At 35.3% G+C, this 23,009-nt stretch overlaps 1 protein-coding gene across 8 annotated transcripts in view; it reads left to right on the top strand.

The window, feature by feature from the left end:
* Positions 1 to 23,009, top strand: part of CFTR (CF transmembrane conductance regulator) — a 192,992-nt gene that overhangs the window by 100,332 nt on the left and 69,651 nt on the right. For all 8 annotated transcript variants that reach the window (XM_082399969.1, XM_082399968.1, XM_082399975.1 and 5 more), the window contains 4 exons: positions 9,537 to 9,631; positions 12,132 to 12,218; positions 13,727 to 14,453; positions 16,543 to 16,671. In XM_082399969.1, coding sequence (XP_082256095.1) covers positions 9,537 to 9,631; positions 12,132 to 12,218; positions 13,727 to 14,453; positions 16,543 to 16,671 — 1,038 coding nt within the window. The remainder of the gene's footprint in view (positions 1 to 9,536; positions 9,632 to 12,131; positions 12,219 to 13,726; positions 14,454 to 16,542; positions 16,672 to 23,009) is intronic.

The raw sequence follows: 23,009 nt of genomic DNA on the forward strand, positions 1-23,009 counted from the left end.
TCTTAAGCTAAATTTAGCGCAATCCCCAGTTTTTTAAGTTTGACTAATGAATGTCTGTAAAAATCCATTCAAATTTTAGGAAATACATGTAAGCCCTTCTAATAGCACTCTTCTTCCACTCAAACTTTTTCCTTTTCTTTTCTTTCTTTATTAAAAAATCGTTTCTTAGCTTCTTCTTAAGTCATAGTTTGGAGTTTCTCTTTTTTTTTTTTTTTTTAAAACCCAGATTTATGGAATTGCCATTACATGATGCTTTTATTTTTAATTCAATTTAATTTTATTTATTTATTTTTGTCTGTGCTGGGTCCTCGCCTCTGTGCGAGGGCCTTCCCCAGTTGCGGCAAGCGGGGGCCACTCTCCATCGCGGTGCATGGGCCCTACACTATCACGGCCTCTCTTGTTGTGGAGAACAGGCTCCAGAAGCGCAGGGTCGGCAATTGTGGCTCATGGGCCCAGTTGTTCCGCGGCATGTGGGATCCTCCCAGACCAGAGCTCAAACCCGTGTCCCCTGCACTAGCAGGCAGACTCTCAACCACTGCACCACCAGGGAAGCCCTGGAGTTTCTAATGAAAATGTCTGACTAAACATGTTGCCTATGCTTGGTAAAAGATAACATTTGTTTACATATGATTAAGCTAGTTAAGTTGAAAAACACATACTTTGAGAGGTAAAATCTCCTGACTGAGTGTTAATTGTTTAAAATCTAGAATACATTGAAAGAGTGAACACTTCATATAAAAATCTACAGAACATGGCTGTACTCAGAGGGAAATTTATAGCTTTAAATGCCTTTATTGTTAAGAAGCAAGCCTAAAAATACACAAAATTCATATTTTTCTTGAGAATTTTTAAAAAGCAACCAAATAATAAAAAGTTAAAAGAGGGAGTAAGGAAGGATAAAAATTTAATGAAGTAGGAAACAAACAGATAAACGAAAGATATAATAATTCTTCAAAGCCAGTTCTTTGAAAAGACCAGTAAAATAGTTGAATCTATCCTTATCTTTAGTAAGGAAAAGACTTAAAATATTAGGAATGACAAAGAAGCTTAAGCAAAAATATGGACAAGATTAAAATTATTATTAAAAATTAATGCAAATCTGTTGAAAAAGTTAAAAACCTAGAGGAACTGGATGATTTACTAGCAAAATACAACTGATCAAAATTGAAGAAAGAAGCATAAGGAAACTTGAATAGACAGATTACCATTGTAAAGATGGTTCAATGTCGATTAATAAAAATTAAAAGGTACTATCACTAGATAATTGCATAGCTGGATTCTATTTTACCTTTAATAATATAACTTCCAATATTATTTAAACTATACCAAATCATAGAAAAAAATGAAAAACTCTTCATTTTCTAAAGCCAGAATAGTCTTTGTACCAAAATATGAAAAATTATATAAAAAAGAAAACTGTAATAAATCATACTTATGAATATAGATATTTAAATAAAATACTACTAAATAGAATTCAGTATGGTATAAAAAATAAAATATCAGGCAAGATTCATGAATAGGAATACAAGGGTGCTTCAATATAAACAATCTATAAATACAATATAATTTGTTACATTGACAAGGAAGAAGACCATATAATAGGGTCAGTACATGCTAAAAGGGTCTTACATAAAATTCAGCAGTTATTTCTAATAAAAATTCAAAGTAAGAATAGTAGAAGAAAACTTCATTAAAGAGCTTCGTACCTTTTTTAAACCAAACAATCCAAAGTAAGCATTATTTTAATTTTATTTATTTATTTAAAATTTATTTATTTATTTATTTATGGCTGCGTTGGGTCTTCATTGCTGCACGTGGGCTTTCTCTAGTTGCCGTGAGCGGGGGCTACTCTTAATTGTGGTGCGCGGGCTTCTCATTGCGGTGGCTTCTCTTGTTGTGGAGCACGGGCTCTAGGCACATGGGCTTCAGTAGTTGTGGCTCACAGGCTCTAGAGTACAGGCTTAGTAGTTGTGGCGCACGGGCTTAGTTGCTCTGTGGCATGTGGGGTCTTCCCGGACCAGGGCTTGAACCCGTGTCCCCTGCATTGGCAGGCAGATTCTTAACCACTGCATCACCAGGGAAGTCCTAACATTATTTTAAATGGTGAAAGGTTAATGCCATTTGTCTTAAAATAAGAATAATATTACATGTTGGTGAAAAAATTGTTCACCTAAGAAAACCCTAAGTGATTCTAGCAAAAGCAAACGGAGAGCAAAACCCTGCCAGAATTAATAAGGGACTATGATAAGATGGCTGAATAGTAGATGAGCATACAAAAATAATCAGCTTTTCTTTACACTGGCAATAGCAATCTAGAAGTGGAAATAAAAAGCTATTCAATTCACAATAGTAGAAAACCATAAAATGCTTAAGGATAAATCTAACAGGAAATTTACAGGATATATATGAAGAAGGTTGCAAAGTCTTATCGAAAGATCTAAAACAACTGAATTAATGGAAAGATATGATTTTTAATAAGATTTAGTATCCTAAGGTGTGAATCACATCCAAACTTATGTATACATTTAATAAAATCACAATACATCTGAATGAGATTGCTTTTGGAATTTTATTAAACCGAACTTAAATTTCATGTGGGAGGAAATATAAAAAGTAGTTAAGAGTACACACATTGTAGACAAACTGCCTTGGTTTGAATTCTTGCTCTATTGTTTATTGGCTGTGTTATCTTTGGAATGATATTAACCTTTTCTAACTTCCAATTTTCTCATATTTATAATGGGGATAGTGTTGTGATGAGTATTAAAGAAGTTAATACTTGTAAAATGCTTAAAATAGTGCCTGGTGCATAGTAAGCACTCAATATCCATTAGCTATTATTAGTATTATTTATATTATTGTTGTTGTTAATATTGTTATTATACAGAAGACTAAGTAAGCAAAAAGAGACAAAAATTTATGAAGAAGAATCGTGCTTTGTCAGGTATTAAGTCATACTTAAAGCCATTAAAAAACCTAAACACCAAAAACTCAGCAGAATATTAGTGTAGGAATAGAGAATGGATCAGAGGAACCAAACAGAGAGCCCAGAAATAGATCTTTGGAAATATGAGACTATGATAGATGATATATAAATTGAGTGGAAACATCATTTAATAAATTATGTCTACTATCCAACTAAAAGAAAATAAGACAACGTTCTTATCTCACACCATGTATAAACATAAATCATACCTTGAATAAATTCTTTAATTTAAAAAGAGTAATAAACATTTTAAAAGAAAATTTAGGATACTATCTGTATAACCTGAAAGCGCAGTAGTATTTTTTAACCAGTGTACTAATTGCAGGTAGATATATTAACTACATGAAAAATTTAAATTTTGCATATGACAGATGGTACATACATAGTAAAAATAGAAACAGGGAAAATGTTTTAAAAATATTAAAGAAAAAGTTGTTAATATCTATACCTTAAAATGAAAAATGAATTGATAAGAAAAGGACAAAAATCGGGTAAAAACAGGCATTTCACAGAAGACAAACCCCACGTTACCAATAAATATTTAAAATTTCACCATTATTAAGGAAAATGCAAATTAAAATGACAAGTTAGCAAAAATTAAAATGTGATGATACCTATTGTTGGTGATGATGTGAAGAAAAGTAACAGTTCCATCAAATCTTGCTGATGGAACTGTTACTTTTTTAAAAAAATAAATTTATTTATTTATTTTTGGCTGCGTTGGGTTTTCGTTGCTGCGCGTGGGCTTTCTCTAGTTGCGGTAAGTGGGGACTACTCTTTGTTGCGGTGTGCGGGCTTCTCACTGCGGTGGCTTCTCATTGCGGAGCACGAGCTCTAGGCGCGTGGCCTCTAATAGTTGTGGCTCTCAGTCTATAGAGTGCCAGCTCAGTAGTTGTGGTGGACAGGCTTAGTTGCTCCGCGGCATGTGGGATCTTCCTGGACCAGGGCCTGAACCTGTGTCCCCTGCATTGGCAGATGGATTCTCAACCACTGCACCACCAGGGAAGCCCTGGAACTGTTACTTTTAAAAGTTGTTTTGTAAAGGATTCTGGCAGCAGTATCTTTTAAAAAGAAAGAAGACACATACCTGTGACCATGCTGTCTCATTCATGAGAATATATCTCACAGAAATAAAATCACAAAAGCTCAATGATTCATGTACAATGGTGTTATCAGTAGACTTTTTTTTTTTTTTTTTGGTAGCAAATGCCAGGGAAGATCACAGAGCATCTGACAGAGCTATGTTTTTTGTTTTTTTTTTTAATTAATTTATTTTTTATTTTTGGCTGCACTGGGTCTCTGTTGCTGCACCCGGGCTTCTCTCTAGTTGAGGCGAGCGGGGGCTACTCTTTGCTGCGGTGCACTGGCTTCTCATTGCGGTGGCTTCCCTTGTTGCAGAGCACCGGCTCTAGAGCGCAGGCTCAGTAGTTGTGGCGCACGGACTTAGTTGTTCCATGGCATGTGCGATCTTCCCGGACCAGGGCTCGAACCCGTGTACCCTGCATTGGCAGGCAGATTCTTAACCACTGCGCCACCAGGGAAGCCCGGAGCTATGTATTTTGAAATACAAAATCTTACACTTCCAGTCCAGTCTAGTCCAGACTGCAAATAAATGTGGACCAGTGAATTCAAGCACAGAGCTTCCTGAAAGGAGCTTGCATCAAGCTGCTTTCTTATTATAGAATTCTGATGTTGACTCATCAAGAAGGTTACTGTGGTGTTGATTGCTAAAATATTTATTTGTCTAACTAGGTGTTCTTCATTCAGTAGTACCGCAGTCAATTAGCAGAATGTGGGGATTTAAAAATAGTCTTCTTATTTGTTTGTACTGCTGAAACATATTCTGGTGGAAATTTCAAATCAAATACTACAGAATCATCCCAAAAACATGAAAAAGTTTCTCAGAAAAAAGAAGGTAGAGAACTGGCATTCCCTACCCTCCTTGCTTCTTTTATAATGAGAAGATAATAAGATGAATAAAAATATCATAGCACAATTTACCATGGCTAAAATGTTAAATAAAATTAACTAACCATCTCTAGAGAGGTAGCATTTGGAAGGTATCTAGATCTTGTCTGGGAATATGGTGTCACCCTTAAGAACCTTGACTTTTAGTTTCAAAACATGTGACTACATACATAGCAACCTCAACAGAAGTACATCTGGTAAAGGCACGCAAACTTGGGACTTGAATGCACGGCTTCCAATTCTAAGTCTGATTCTTTTCCGATACATTATCCCTTGTACGTTTCTTACAATCATATGCTAATAAAGGCTATATTTTCAGGCCTTAGTAAGAATCTGCCTTTCCTTTAATAGGAGAATGGGGCAGAGTATTACATCAGGTAAGCATTATACTTAAGGCCAAATGGAAATGAATGATGTACACAGATTGTTGGTAAATATATCATTCTAAAATTGCAAATCACCAAAGTTTGAGTGCGCATTATGGACCAAGCTCTTTATATGAAGTTACTTCAAATTTTTGCAACTGTTAAAGGAAGGTACTATTACCCCCATTTACAGAGGGAGAACTGAAGGCCAGAATAGACTTGCCCAAAGCTACTTATCCAGTTATTAGCGGAAACAGAGCTAGAAAATAAGTCATTGTGCTCTCTGGTCAATGTTGCCATTCATGTTCTCTATTTTGTTTTAAACTTTATTTTAGAATTAAAAATATTCTACTTGGATTGGCACATTTCATTTCATTGATTTATATTTATTGAATTGCTTTGTATATGACATATTCTTAATTCTTATACTGAGCACCCTTTATAAAAGACAGACTATAATTACACCTAGCTTATGGTTAGGAGAATTAAGTTACAAAGCTGTTAAGCAACTGAGATTTCACAATAAGCCTGCAGAGCAGGGTTCAAATCCTGGGCCCCACGCTATGCAGTTCAGTATTCCAGCTTTGTTACTTATTGAACCATCACCATTAGCATAGTTTACATGACATCCCAACAGCTCTCTAAATGGGCACCGCAAACATAATTCAGATTCCAGCTCACCAGTGACTTGGGAGCAGAGATGCTTAGATTCAGTTCGTCATGGCATTTTTCCAGGGTGCACCCAACCTGGAAATTCTCCCAAGTATGAGGGGAAATTTCACACTGAGAAATCCCATTCTGTCTAAGGCAGGCCAAAGAAGATGACCAGTCACTTATTAGGCATCATGCCAGGCAGGCCTGGGGCACCCCAGGGATGCAGGCGTGGCTTCTGACTAAACGTGCTGAACAGACCAGGCACGGGGCAGAGTACATTATCATAGGAGCTCAAAATTAATAGCGTTCTGAAAATAAAAATGAAGCAGAGTAGCTTGTGGTTATAATTGAAATAGATTAACTTGGTACCAAGAAACCATCTAAGCAATTCCTTCCTTGAATCCCTCATTTTCTTAATGTATTTTTCTCCTTTCCCTGGACCAGTTCCAGGTCAGGATTTGAGGAGTGATACTCAAAGGAATGGCTATTTCCGGTCGTTTTTGGAGGAAATTGATGGTTTTCCATTCGATCTGAACATGTAAAGCCTAAGCTCACTTGAGGATCTTCCAATTTCTTTCTCTAATATTATGTTTCAGCCTACTCATACAGGAAAGAAGGAAGAGAATTTTTTTTTCCTTCTCCCTCCTATTTCCTTGGCTTGTTTAAAGGATGAATATTACAGGCTCCTGTGAGAGAAATTTGGCTGAAACAGCCTCTTATTTATTCTGTCTTAAGAAAAGAAAATTATTGAAATAAATTGCATTTGTATTCTTTGGACATTTACATTCACTAGGGATATTTGCTAAAGTGTCAATTATAGTTCCTTGTCTTCTATCATTTCCAATCTTTCCCTTCACTTTTCTTGTCTCTTTATGCTGCCAGTATCTTCCTGCTTTTTCCTACAGATGTCTACTTCTTCTGACAATTATTCCTTTTCGCATTTTCTTTCTTTTCTATGCTGTACACCTTTCTTATTTTCTTATATGCACCTGTTTCTTTGTCACTTAATGTTTGTTTACCTTTCCTTTATCCATTCTCTCCTTTTTTCTTCCTTCATTCCACAAATCTTTGTTAAACTCTTGCACTGGGCTAGGATTCTACACCCTCCAAATCTATAATCCCCTAAGTGTAGCAGTGTTATAAGCATACCATCAAAATAACCACTGATATTTCTAAATTTAAAAAAAAATAGAAATTTTAACTGATTTAACTGATACTGTATTGAATTCAAATTTAAAAAAAAAACTCTAATAATTCCAGCAACCTCTGGTTTTTTAAGATCGTGTCAGAGGGTTTCCCTGGTGGCACAGTGGTTAAGAATCCGCCTGCCAGTGCCGGGGACACGGGTTCAAGCCCTGGTCCGGGAAGATCCCACATACCTAGGAGCAACTAAGCCCGTGTGCCACAACTACTGAGCCTGTGCTCTAGATCCCACAAGCCACTACTACTGAGCCCACGAACCACAACTACTGAAGCCCGCACACCTAGACACCTAGAGCCCGTGCTCCGCAACAAGAGAAGCCACTGCAATGAGAAGCCCGTGCACCCCAACAAGCAGTATCCCCCGCTCGCTGCAACTAGAGAGAGCCCGCGCACAGCAACGAAGACCTAATGCAGCCAAAAAAAAAAAAGAGATTCTGTTAGAAAATGTGCCTCCTTTACAAAAGCCTGCACTCAGTCTATTCATATAAGATAAATTATTCTTTCTTTTCCTCTAAAAGATTTAAATTTTTTAAAAGGGAATGGGATATGGGGAAGGAAAATATGGTGCAGCAGAGAAGAAATACACATGTAAGCCATTTTACTAATTGCTCTAAATTGAGTACAGAGGTTGTGCTGCATAGAACTGCTCACTAAAGGCTTAAAGGCTGAGGTGCTCCTGGACATGCTCCCTTAGCAAGACTGAGATTTAAGACCTTGGGTGTGGAATTTAGCTGTAGTCCTTGTTATTTGGATGGAATCCTGGTTATGTGGCCCGGTTCATGAGTTGAACAAAAAAATTCAGTCCAGTGGAAAGAAATGAAGCACTTTGTTTCACGTGTCTCATAACTACAGAAGGTCCTCCGCATCACAGTGCTATATGGGTCTCAATGACCTCTCTGTGTTGCATTTCTCCAGTGCCTGAGTAGCTAGCTCCACTGGGTCCTGCTGTATCTCCTCCAACATGTCAGCATTTTTTAAGTCACATTTTTGATCCTTTTTGGTCCCCTTAGCTCAGGAGTATTGACAGCAGCCATTCCTTGGGGGCAGTGGCTGGCATGGTTCTAAGCCTACAGGAGCTGCCAACTAACTCTTAATATGAATGATCATGTACTAATTTACCAGCTTTGTGAGTTTACAGTTTTGTGTATGAAGTTCTATTTGACTTTCATATGGTGGATAACAGAAACAAATGGACAATATAAGTACCCATTTTGACAATTTAAATACAGGTAATGTTCATGTCAGGTCAAGGAGAGCTGATGTGCTGCTTCTAGATTGTGAAAGAAAAAGGAGGAATAGAGTGGAAGAGTATTTTTAATAGAGGGAGAGAGAAGAAGGTGGCAACAAAAGAAAAGAGAAGATGTATGGGGATGAGAAAAGAAAAGGCAAAGAACTTGTTTTGAATTAAAGAGAGAATCCTATCCATCTAACTCGTCACATTCTCAAGTCTCAGGGCAAACCTCACCTATTCCAGAAAGCCTTACAGCATTTTCTATCTACTTTACAATACTTCTATATTCTGAACAATTAATTTGCCAATTAATTGCATATTGTTTTATTCTCTTAAAATGGTTAATTAATTCTTTGGGATGTTTTTTAGCTTTCTCCAGGATTATGGCTTATTTTCCAAGTTAGACTTACAATGACTGCAATTTGAAGATTATTTCTTATAAATTCTAATCTTCTACAATGTCTAGCATGGTTGTTGCCACAGAGTTCATTAACTGGAGAAGGGATGACAGGACACGTGTGGCAGGGAGGTGACAGGAGAGACAGAGCGGATGGGGAGAAGACATAAGAATGAGGTGGGAGGATGGATGAGGGAGAAGGCTGTGTTGTTTGGGTGGGTAGGTGAGAGAAGTGTGGAAAAGAGGTGCTTTGTACCCCTGGTCACTGAATATGCTTAGATACTGCAGGGAGCTGTAAATGGTATTCTTTTAGTTTCTCTTATTAGAAGGTTTATTCATCTTTGGGGATTTCCTTTTAAAGGAGTGAATTTAAATTGAAAGGAAGTGCACTCTAGCACATTAATAGCACTTGGGTTTGTAAAATGGTCAATGGATGATATACACACCTCTTTACGTATCATAAATATGCATATGCTTTACTTTCTGATATTTTCCAATTCTTATTTAATTATCATAAATAACATTTGAAAAATTAAAGAAAGTTTTCTTTATAAAATTTCAACAATGTTTTGAGCAATTGAAATGCATTTAAAATAACTGAGATGCGGTGTTTACAATTTCTGCTGTGGTTAAAGCAGAAGTCTGATATACGATTGCATTTGAAGGAAAATGTACCTTTCAAATTCAGATCCAACATACTGACAATTCCTCTCTGTCTATTTTTGATAACAGGACATCTCCAAATTTGCAGAGAAAGACAACATAGTTCTTGGAGATGGTGGAATCACATTGAGTGGAGGTCAGCAAGCAAGAATTTCTTTAGCAAGGTGAATATCTGATTATTGGTCCAGCGAGCATTTGTTGTAAATATCATGCATGTAAAAATTATAGTTGATTATCTATTTCTTTATATTCTGTTTCCGGAATTGAAAAATGCCCGGGATCTTATAGGTAACAGGTTAAGAATAACCTTTAAGAACTATAGTTAATGATATAGTATTCATGTCTGATAAAGCTGATGGCTTTTTAAAAATGCATACCCTTATGTTGGTGTGTGTGTTTGTTTGCCTCATGACATGATTTACTACAAATGGAAAACCCTGGCACTCTGCCTAGCAGAGTGAAAGAGAAGATGTAAATTTTTATTTAGTCCTTCATACAGTTCCTTGCTTGCCCCATCCCAAAATGTACACACCTGCTCTAGGCTTCTGTTTATGCTTCTTGGTTTAGATAAACATAAATTTTCAAAATTTTCAACATTACTAATTAATCTCATGACAGAAATAGCAGGGCAAATGATGTCACTTAGCTAAAAGTCTGTAATCTTTAAAGAAAAATAAATAGGACAAGCACATCTAATATAGTGGGGGCCATGGTGGTCCCTTGGTGGAGACATTCTTGGTCTAAGCATTTTGAAGTGTCAAAGGGAAGTGTATATATATGTATAGTTAATTTGTGTCAAGAAGAAACCTTTGTGGTTAAATTGTAACTGTCAGTTTAAAAAATTATTGGTGATGTGGTATGGCAAATGTTACTCCAGTTTTATTTGAACTAAATTCTTCTTACTGTGTTGCCGAAGTTGTTAGCAAGAAATCACCTTGACCTATTGATATTCTGGCTTCTTTCCCTTACTTTCTTGTGCTTTCAAAAGCTGGGGCAGGAAACTAACTCACTGAGCACCTACAGTTGCCTAGTACTATTCTGGGCTGGGTGTGCATGAGTACATGTGTAATTTTACTTAATCCCCATATCACTCTGCCAAAAAAGGATTGTTCTCCCCAGTTTATAGAAGAGATAATGAGATAAATGAGAAGGTTAGATCTTAACTTGCCAAAATCCACACTGGGAAATTCTAGGGTTACAGTTTGAACCAGGTCGTCTTGACTCTACATTAAACCACGCCTTGATCTTGGGATTACAATGTCAAGTAATAAATCAATAGATATGGATAATTCACAGATAAAATAATAGTTTCTAAATAACTGAAAGTTGATTAATCTGTGAGCCAAAGTAAGACTTGTCTTAAACATCTCATTTCAAATTTAGGTAAGATATGCTCTATGGCTTCAGGCATTCAGTATAGAATTGAGTTTGTATTTACCAGTTGAAGATTCAGTTTTATTATAAAATGCACACAGTTTGAGGCATTAAAGAAAATAATTGTTTATTGCTATTCTGATCTGAATGTGTCATATATTGTCCATTTGGGGATGATGAATATGTTATTTCTGATCTCTTGAGAAACTGTGGTCATAGATGCGTAGGAGAGAGAGAAGAGCTGAGTAAGAGAAGGAAGCCCTCGAGGGTACATTTCGATGGGGGACTTTTATCTAGTTCTTACGTGTTATCTTCAAAAATAATTTACACTGCAAAGGTTCTTCTAGATTTTACTTTGACTTTTTGTCATTTCTGTTTTTTAATTATTATTATTGTTATTACTTCTCTTAGTTACCTGCTGACTAAACACAGTTTCCTTTTTTACAGAATTATACGTAAACACTGAATGCTATGTGACTGGCACAGGTATAGGGTACTAACAACCACAGCTGAAAAAAGTTTAAATGTTATGAAGAAATTGCCTCACTTCCGTTCATATGGGACCATATCTTCATCTTATTACTGTCCTAAGATCAACTTAATGAAGATTTTACTTGCTCATAAAATTTTATTTTTTAACTTAGAAAATAGTAAAATTTTCTAAAATTTTATAATATAAAACAATATGGGTATACATTTTCATTGCAAATTTTTCATCCTTCACTTGTGTGGAATTTTTAAGAGTATGGTCCAGAAACTAAGACTGTAAGGACCAAAGAGCAATATCAATCATACAGCTGTAACAACACTGCTATCAATTTGTCGGTAACAGTCAACACTGGAAAAATATTAAAAAAATAATTTCACATAAATGCTGCAATTTAGGTGCTGTCTCTGACATTTTACAGGTTTGAAAAAGTCTATTCTTCTTTGTTTCCCACCAAAATGCAGGACCTTTGAGGGCAGAGCTTGTGTAATTTTTACCATTGTATTCCCAGCGTGTGGCATAGTGCTTGGCTGTAAATAGATACTATTGTTAAAAGGTTTTCTTTTTCTTTTTTAAGGTAATATTTAAAATTGTATGTATGGTGTGATTCAGTTTGTAACTTTTGTAACTTCAAGTGTATGTCACTTATATTTAGCAAAACCACTTCAGCAGTTTTTGGAGTATTGCGAAAAGCCATAAAAATCACATATGACTTATCTTTTTGTTCTTCACTTAAAATCATCTATACCAGAAGACATGGGAAATATTGAAGGAATATAATTTCATTTCCATTTTCTTTTTAGAGCAGTATACAGAGATGCTGATTTGTACCTATTAGACTCTCCTTTTGGATACCTAGATGTGTTAACAGAGAAAGAAATATTTGAAAGGTATGTTCTTTGAATAACTTATTCATGCTAAAAGACAAGAAAGAACAACTATACCACCATAGGCTGCATATTATTCCTTGAGAAATATGTCCACCATTGTGACTCAGAATGACAAAATGTAATGTAGCCACTTATTCAAATCTGATCTTCCCTCCACAGTCAAGATTAAAGATCACGTCCACTTTTCTGTCCACCTTATGCTGAACCAATTTTTCCCATTATTACTTTAACAGTCACTATTTATGTAGTTTTTATAGTATTATTGTCTTGTGACATAGCTTATATTATTTTAATTGATTATTATACTTAAATTTTTCATTCACTTTTTTCGTGTTAGTATTTTATTTTATCTCCTCCTTAGGTAGTAAACTTCTTAAGGAGCCAGAGAAACTGAATGTTTTAATGTTTTAATATAGGTGAATGCTCAGACTATTCATCTACCTCAATACCTCCTTCAGAACCTTCTCCTCAGTCACACAAAGCTCGGGGTATACATTTCATTGGAGCTCCCATTAGGGCTCAACGTATGTGAAGTTCCTAACAGGAACAGTTAGTTATATAACTTGATTTTAAGGTTTCAAAATGATTTCATAGACTATAAAGTAGTTTATTCAGAGAATTATCATGATTCATTTTAATCAATAAGGATGTAGATTGTGTGTGTATAAAATGGCCATATTATTTCTAGAAGCACCTTTCCTAGAATTTAGCGAAATTTAATGCCTATGATACTATTTTTATAGTCCTGTAACTATAAGTACCTTCTTACCAATATAAACTTTGCTAGTTATGTTAGTATGTTAGAGTATAGACTAGAATGATACCTCTTTCTATCAATATATAATATAAAATGTTTTAATGCCAAAAAGAAATTGGTCTCCCTTAGGTGGTTCTAGAAAGGATTTACTTCTAGACTTAGAGGGAAGTTTTGTTGGAGGAGGGTCAAATTTATTATCCAATTCTCATGTTTGTTATTGTTGTTGTGTTTTTAACAAATCAAATTAGTCTTAATATAAGCTCTTGAGGACAAAATTTGTGGTCAACTTAAAATATAAAAGGAAATGAGTGGAAGATTTAAAGAACAAGAAAGCTCTGACATTTTAGAAGACACGTAGAAATATAAACCCTGAGGAATCTTAAAGGTCATCTAACGATTCCCTCATTTTCTAGATGAATCAGCCATGACCCAGAGGGTAACCAGTTGGTTCAAAGTCAGATGTTTATTTAATATCAGATACTTAATTTCATTCTAGGTCTGTTAACACTCAGCTTTATAATGTAGCATACTATAATAATTCAATAATACAGTATTTCATGCCATAATAATTCAAGAAGTGCAAATTAGTTACTATTGCATATTTACTTTTAAAATTATTTTAAGTATAATAACATTGTATGATAGAGGTTTTATACAAGAATAGGTTAATAAAATGTTAAAATGCAATATATATACTATTGTAATAAATTGTTTATAAAATTAATATTTATATATTTTTATATTCTTAAAGCTGTATCTGTAAATTGATGGCTAACAAAACTAGGATTTTGGTCACTTCTAAAATGGAACATTTAAAGAAAGCTGACAAAATACTAATTTTACATGAAGGTAGCAGCTATTTTTATGGGACATTTTCTGAGTTACAAAATCAACGGCCCGACTTCAGCTCAAAGCTCATGGGATATGACACTTTTGACCAGTTTACTGCAGAACGAAGAAATTCAATCATAACTGAGACTTTACAGCGTTTCTCACTAGAAGGAGATACTTCTGTGTCCTGGAATGAAACAAAAAAGCAATCTTTTAAACAGACTGGAGAGTGTGGTGAAAAAAGGAAGAACTCCATTCTCAATTCAATCAGCTCTATGAGGAAATTTTCAATTGTACAGAAGGCTCCATTACAAATGAATGGCATCGAAGAAGATTCTGTTGAGCCTTTAGAGAGAAGACTATCCTTAGTTCCCGGTTCTGAACCGAGAGCGGCGATCCTGCCTCAGAGCAACATGGTCAGTGCTGGTCCCACATTTCAGGGACGAAGGAGGCAGTCAGTCCTGAACCTTATGACCGGCTCCTCAGTGAACCAAGGTCAAAGCATTCACCGAAAGACAGCAACATCCACACGAAAAATGTCATTGGCCCCTCAGGCGAGCTTAACTGAAATGGATATATATTCAAGACGGTTATCTCAAGATACTGACTTGGAAATAAGTGAAGAAATTAATGAAGAAGATTTAAGGGTGTGTATAAGTAATCAGTGTGGTGTTTCCGTTTTTTCCTTTCTTTTGGCCACAAAGAGTGGGATGTAATACATACTATGTAGCAAAACTTACTCAAATTTGAGTGTAGGATGAGGTTTATTTTTAAGATTCCCAAAGTCCAAAGTATGTAAATTATGTAAGCAACTTCGAAATGTGAAAGAATCAACTATTTCCTTTTGTGATGTCTCTTACCGTAAGATGTAAGTCAAAGCAAGGACTAATATTGAGTCCTTTACGAAGCAGTGATAATCATTATTATTAATGAGAAAAATTATGAATTATTATAAATCTGTTTCATTACCCTCCTAAAACCTCTGTGGGAAGAGGTGGAGTGAAAACAAATATATAAACAAGTAATAGCTTCAGTTATTGAGAGACAAAGAAATGTTGCTGTATGCAGGTAGCCTCTATAAGGTATATAAACATCTAGTCTCTCAACAGGACTAACATTCTGGCTTATACATCGGTCTTGCCTGAATTTAGTTAATGTGAGCTTTTTTATCGTTTAAATTTGCATTATACATAGGATTTCTGGGCAGGTTTCTTTCTTTCTTTTTTTTTTTGAGTAGGAACTCTCTTTTTTAAAAAAATTTTATTTATTTATTTTATTTCTTTATGGCTGTGTTGGGTCTTCGTTTCTGTGCGAGGGCTTTCTCTAGTTGCGGCAAGTGGGGGCCACTTTTCATCACAGTGCGCGGGCCTCTTACTATCGCGGCCTCTCTTGTTGCGGAGCACAGGCTCCAGATGCGCAGACCCAGTAATTGTGGCTCACGGGGCCAGTTGCTCCATGGCATGTGGGATCTTCCCAGACCAGGGCTCGAACCCGTGTCCCCTGCATTGGCAGGCAGATTCTCAACCACTGCGCCACCAGGGAAGCCCTGGGCAGGTTTCTTTTAAAGAAGGTATGTGAAATTCAACATATACTAGTGCCAACGTTCAGGTAGAAAGTCTTTTATATTAAGTTCTAAAGAGTAAAATGCTTTTATTCTTAAAATAGGAGGCAATAGAAAAGAGGAGGGTTTTTTTTTTAAACTAGAAAAATTCCTTAAGTGCCTTGGATGAAACAATGTTGTAATAAATTGATACGTTTAATAGCATAGATCAATTAAGAGTAGTGTGACCTTTGGCAAGTCACATGTCATTTAATGTCTCTGGGCCAAAGTTTCTTTGTTTGTAAAATGAGGGAACAGAATAGATGATCTCTAAAATGCATACTTTCAGTGTTTCTATAATCTTAAAAAAGGTTTCCTAAAAGATAATTTATCTGTATGGTTTTAATACCAATCCGAATGAATTTCTCAAACCTGATTCTATAAGTTTAATTGTAAAGAATGATCACTTTGACTGATAATAGTATTTATTGATTGCTTCTAGTGTCATGAGCATATTCTTAGAAGGTACCTCTCATTATTCTCATTTATAGATAAGGAAACTAAATTTTAGAGAAGTTCAGCTGCCTGAATTCAAGCAGCTCCTAGGAAGTCAATGATAGAGTCCAGATTCAAATGCAGGTTTACTTGACTTCAAAAATTTTTACATCTAACCAGTGTGTCATATTCCAATTTCCTAGGACCCTTTCTTTGATGTTCTAGTGCTTCTTCTGTGAATTTTGTTGACTTTATAAGAAACAAAACTATCCTTTCCCTTTGAAATATCTGGATTTTCTCTCTTTCAAATTATTGAACTATAGCTCTCAAAGTTAAGTCAAGGACGGTTCTGGGAAGCTTCAGTTTGCTGGTACCATTTATTTGATAAAATGTGTGACACTGTTAAGCATTAAAATGGTAAAATTGTTCAAAAATAATACAGTTGTTTTATCAGCAATATTACATTCAGAGTTTGAGGAATCGCAGTGTTTCTCATTTTTCAAAAAGCTATGTTGCTCCAGTGGACATTATATTGGCTGTGGAGTGACATCACCTGTGTCATTCATAATGGTTTATATTTGTTGAAATTCACTTAGTTTCAAATAGTAATATTCCTTTATTTCCACACATTCAAAATAAAACCACAGTGCTGGTGTGAACCTGTATTGTCTCATTGTAATAACCATGATTCTTTTTTTCAGGAGTGCTTTTTTGATGATGTGGAGAACATACCAGCAGTGACTACATGGAACACATACCTTCGATATATTACTGTCCACAAGAGCTTACTTTTTGTGCTAATTTGGTGCTTAGTCATTTTTCTAGCTGAGGTAAGAATTTTCTGTTATTAAATATAAATGTGATTTAAAGTTAAATTAAGAATAGTTTGGAAGGATATATATATATATATATACACATGTATAAATGTATATATATACATAAATATAAGTGTATATGTATATATGAAATTTTATATCATTATAATGATATGTATAGTTCTTCTATTGATATTTTGTTACTTCATACATAGCATATAAAATATACTTAAGCACATATCTTCTATATGAAGAGTTTTTAATTGAGACATTCAAAACCTCAAAGTAGAATGTCTTTATATGAACTGAATTTAAACAATGAAAATTATTCTGTACTAAATATTAAATTCATTTGGCTCTAGATATTGCGTTATTAAATATGCCAGTGATGAATCACCACCTTTAAAAGACTATCTCCTCACAAAATAAAATAAATATATATTAGTGGCTTAGAAATCATTTTAAACAAGCCTTTCAGAGATTCAAATCACCCATTTGCCTACAGAATTCTTTTGTCTTCAATGCCACCATCATGGTCTCTTTACCATGCTGCTGCTGTCCTTCACATCACCAGGTTAAAATAAAAGAGGGGGGCAGTAGGTCACAAGTTCAGTTCTGCATTAAGGTAAGAGGTTTCTGAAGCTGGTTGGTGAATGAGGTTTTTCTCTAGATCAGGAGCAGCCACTTAAATGCGAAAAGAGGCTTGGCAGAGGATGTCTAGGGGTGAAGTGGCTTTGAGGCTCGATGGAGAATATTTGCCCTCCAATTGTCGAACGGGGGCAGTCGTAACTCAACACCAGTCAAGGACTTCCCATGAGGGGTTTGGGGATCAGTTTCGCTAAACCTTCTTATTTTTCAACAGAAGATGAAGATACAGATTTTTTCTGTAAAAATTTCCCATTTTTAAGTGTGGGTAGTTGGTTAAAGTAAAACAAAGAAATGAACACTACGTGGGTACAAAAAAACACATCTGTGGATTGGATTCAGCCTGTGAATGACTACTCTAGATATTTATCTCGGAGGATACTGCTGGATGTGTCCTAATATACAGCCTGAATCCAACATAAAGGCCCAGGCTGCCTTCAGGGGAGAAATGACCCAGGTGAAGTACTGCCTCTCCTGAGGGCAATTATATACATACCTGAAACCCAAACTTAAAACTACTTCATTGTCTTATTAGGCTGTTTCTAACCTCAGTTAAGAAGTCTACATAAAATATTATCACTCCTCCTTGACCAAGTAAAGTAGTATAAAATATTAAAGGTATGTACCAAAAGTTGTACATACCACTTCACCTATAAAGTGTTGGTTTCCATTTGATCTTTGAGTTTTGATGATATCTCTTCTTTTGCTCTACTACTATTTTAAATTAATGAAACAAATGGAGGCTGAATGTGAGATGCAGTATTGCGTAGTGCCACCTCTGGACTCAGACTGATCTGGCTGTGAATTCTAATTCTGTGTTATTAACACTATGACACTGAACAAGTTAGTTAACCTCTCTGAGCCTCAGTTTCCTCACCTATAAAATGGAGGTTGTAATAGTACCAATTTCAAAGGTCATTTTTGTGGGTTAAGAGATACCATGATTATAAAGCACTTACTGTAGGGCTTGGCATATAATGAGCAATGCTAATTGCTATTCTTACTAATATCCTTAATGTCTATCATCATTATAAAGCTCAAGCTAGTTTGAGGTGGACAAGTCCATGACAGAGATATAGTGAAAATTTCAATAATTCCTTTTACAGTGTAACAAAACTATGGGGTTGAGTAACTTGAGACTCTCACATGAGATAATGAAAATTGCATTGAAATGTATTTTTAATTTACCTCATTAATCTCTGCCAATCATGCCAAATGACCAACATTAATGTGAATGAAACTCAGTCCTGTGCCACAGTTAATCTCAAACCAGCCCTTTGTCACTGTTAATGATTTGAACCTCTTCATTGAAAGATCAACATTACTTGACTGTCTTCAGTTTAGTTTTATGAGAAAAAATGGTCCTATCTGAATGTGGTGGTGATTTATGTTCACTTAGAGGACCCTTGTCCCAGGTAGAGCTGTAGAGCTGAACTTACGTGACTTTCAACACAGTGTATAGTTAATTAATTAGAGACTGAGCATTGAGCCACTGAACATGTGTACAATATTATTAGCTCACTTACTCAAGAAGACAGTGGTCCTTTGTCTTTAGGCTAGAAACCAAACTACAACAGAGGATGTAAATGTTGTATAACTTCCCATTATTAGTTGAGCTCTCACAATTATAGCAAAAACTTTTCTTTTTAATGGACAAAAAAAACAGTAATGTCATTTTCTAGGCAAGAAATAATATAAAAAATTATGAGCCTTTTTTGGCCCAATATCCTGAAGGCATTGCCAATTGCCTGGTTCTCAAAATTTTGAATAACAAAAACTTGGTGATAGTAGAAAAACAGTAATTGTTTTCATCATGTGCACAGTTATGCAGCTAAACAAATCATTCAGATGTTCACAATTCTGTCACATCTTTGAATCAAAATTTCCGTAATTTTACTTTTAGACTAAGCTCCTTTCTTAATACCAATGTGCCTCTTCTCATTACCATTGAAATATCTCATATGTGCTTTGCATCATGGTACAAGTGCTAATCCAGGAAGATAGTTTAGGTCTTTTAAACTTTATTTAGAGCCTCATACTCAACATGATCAGAGAACCTAAAGAAAAGTTAAGACACATTTCTTCCTTTGTGGAAGTGATGTACCCATTTTTAGTTTTCATAGGGGCCATACTTCAATCTAGATTTTATAATTTTATAGAGTACGTTCAATAAACTTCCCTTTTAGAGTATGAAAGTAATAACTTTTTTTATTTCTTCAAAGTGCTAAACTGAAAAAATTAGTTTGGTCTACTCAGTTTGTTACCAATTATCATTAGAGTGTCATTTTGATAAAGGAGTCAGTCTACCTTATATTTTTGTACTGTTTTCTTTACCATAGAACAATATCTTCTGTTAAGTTCTTAGATATTAGCACCAGGGATATAGGCTTTTAAATTTCTATTATGTTGGTCTCTCTAGTGCTCTAACTTGGCAGTACAGCATTGACTAGATAGAGAAGAAACGCAAATTATACAGTAGGAAGCAGTTTCCTCCTTCCTTTTACAACAACCAGAGGGTATTATTGTTGCCTGGAGTATCTAAAGATCCAGTTTAGTCCTTTTATTCCTGAGAGTTTTAAGAAAAGTGTCAGAGAATTGCTATATACTATTCCCTTATGATTTCCCTTCTGTTTGCTAATGAGGAATCACTAGGTGGCTTTACATTATTAATATATGCAATATATGCTCCCATAATACCTTAATGATAGTTATACCTTTATTGATAGTAGTACTTTTCAGGCAGCATTACTTAGCAAGTGTCTATGTTTTAGGGCGTGATTTAACCTGCAAAGCATTGAAATCTACGATTAAGTCATAACAAGGTGTCACTTTACTATTACTGCCTGTCATTCATTCAGCCACTTACTCATTCAACACGTATTTTTTTAGTTCTTTCAGTGTGTCAGGCATAATTCTATATGCTGGGTATACCATGAAGAACAGAATGTACAGATAGAATACACTAATGTACTTATGTTAACAGGACATTCATAATGCTGTGCTCCTTTGGTGAAAACTCAAAATGCCAATACTATTTTAATGGTAGTCATTTACACACAGATCTCCTTGTGTGACTTGGGAAGAGCTCTGAATTCTGCATTTGTACAGAACTTATAGAATGAATTCGTTCCGGTTCTTTATCTTTATCCTACATAACATATCATGATATGTTATGCTTTTTAAAATGTTTTCTATGTGATTAGTATATAATTTCTCTCTGTTGACATTGGTATTTTTTATTTTTTTAAAAAAACATTTATTTATTATTTATTTGGTTGCACTGGGTCTTAGTTGTGGCAGGCGAACTCTTAGATGTGGCATGCATGTGGGATCTAGTTCCCTGACCAGGGATTGAACCCAGGCCCCCCGCATTGGGAGTGCAGAGTCCCAACCACGGTGCCACCAGGGAAGTCCCTGTATTTTTTATTTAAGTATACTCTTATTTATCCCTTCCTTTATTTATTAAGTACAGATTTACCAAATGCCTACTGTTTACCGGGTGTTGTTTTAGACACTAAGGCTAAAATAGGAAAGAGGACAGAGGATAAATACATTTTGATGAAAATAATCACAGAGTGTAATAAGTGCCAGAAGGAAATAAACAGTGAACTAATATAAAGCTGGGCAAAGGAGGGTAGACAGGGAAGGCTTCCTGACGAAATGACATTTAATTGACACCCAAAAGATAAGAAGGACTCAGGCATGCAGAAACTGGGGCAAATGCAGAGGTCTTGGAAAAGTTTGGTAAATTATGGAAACTGAGAGGAGGCCAGCACAATTGGAACAATGGGAGAGAGAAGTGAGTGGCATGTCATGTGGTGACATTGGAAAAGTAGGCCAGAAAAAGGTTTGCAGAACCATTGGCTGAAGTAATGAATTTGGGTTTTATTTTAAATGCAACAGGAAGCCTTTGAAAGGCTTCATTCAGGGTATGATATGACTTTTTTATGCTTTAAAAAAGATCATTCTGTCTGCTATATGGAAAATGGATTGGATGGGGACACGAAGGGAGGCCGGAACATCTGTTATGACAGGAAGGGATTGCTGTTATTAACTAGGCTCAGCATCCAGAGTGTTTAGAATCTTTAAGTCATATTTAAAGGCCTCTGAAGATATTCCACAGTGAAGTATTTAGGAGTGTCTTTTTTGTAGTTCATTAAAGTTCTTCATGATAGAATATTGGACCGTTATACCTCATTTGGTTGTATTCACGTTTTTGAACCTTTTCTATACCTGGTCTTGGCAGTTTTCTTCTCTTTTCATGCCTATTTTCTTTCGTTGTGAGTATCAGACTTGTACCTAGCCAGGTTATGTCATGGTAGGGTTCCTCCTAAGTCTTGAATATATTCTTGCTCTAGTTCTCCATCACGTCTTATTTTCGAAATCATACTGTTGGTGTTTTACTATATAGATGATTAACCTTCATCTATCACGTCTCCAAAGATGTTTACTAGTTCATTTAGCAAATAAGTCTTTCAGAAAGAGGCACTTAATTTCTCTTTCCGTATGTATATGCTGTATATTCTATCCCCGACATGCCATTATTTTTTAAATCATAGAGACAAATTATCTATATAATTTAAATTGTGACCTAGCTTCTAAATACTGGCTACTTCTTTTTCATTTGGGGTCATTTGCAAAGTTCGTGAATCATCATGTTGACTGTTCATGGATCTATCCTTAGAGAACACCATCATCAGACTCCTGATACCTAGCATGGGTATATAATAAATACTCTGGCTACACCCCTCTCTAACTAACAGTTTTAGTCTATTCATGCACTGTCCAGTACAGTAGCCACCCACCAGCCATGTATGACCATATAAATTAAATGAAATTATTTAAAATGAAACACAATGTAAAATTCAGTTCCTCAGTCACCCACACTGGTCACATTTCAAGTGATCAAGTGCCATGTGTATTAAGTGGCAGTGATACTGAACAGTGCAGATATTGAACATTTCTATTTTTGTAGAAATTTCTCTTGGACAGTGCTGATCTAGACGGGACCATTTTCTATGTGATATGGAATGATGTTTAAAACCCTGAAAGAGCTGAAAATAATGACCTTTTTGCTTTTCCTCGAATCTTTCAGGACTGTCACTCTATCACAAACTGTATGAACTTTATAACCTCAGACATTTTGGAAATTAAATGTTAGAACTTGCTTGCTTAATTGTTTCTATATGCCCCAGACATTTTCATTAAAGTCATTATGTCAAGTCCTTGGAAATGTTTTTGTTCCAGTCAATAAAAGTAGTTTGGGTTGGTGGTTCCACAAGTGGTCTCTTCCGCAAGTGGTCTCTATTCACAAGAGCCAAGAAATAACTTTATATTACACTGATTAGATCAGTGTCTTTGAACAACTGCTTTGGTTATTGTAAATATTATAAAATATTTATTTCTGGGATTTACTCACATTCAGAGAAGGTTAGAATGCCAACATTATTGACACTTCTTTCACTGGAACAAAGAGGGACTATAATAACCAAAGAGTCACTCAGAAATATACCCTTATCTAGGTTCTTGAGTAATTTGATTAGTCTTAGGAAATCGGAAAACATTTGCACTGGAACAAAGACTTTTGAAATAGCTAGATTATTGCTGTGTTTCTTGTCATTTTGAATTCACTTGAATTTCAAGGAAACAAAGGTGGGTTTTTTTTTTTATTAATATGGTTCATATAGGCTATGTGTATAATGAAAAAA

Source organism: Balaenoptera borealis, assembly GCF_965194805.1.
Source record: "Balaenoptera borealis genome assembly, chromosome: 7".
NCBI classification, from domain to species: domain Eukaryota; kingdom Metazoa; phylum Chordata; class Mammalia; order Artiodactyla; family Balaenopteridae; genus Balaenoptera; species Balaenoptera borealis.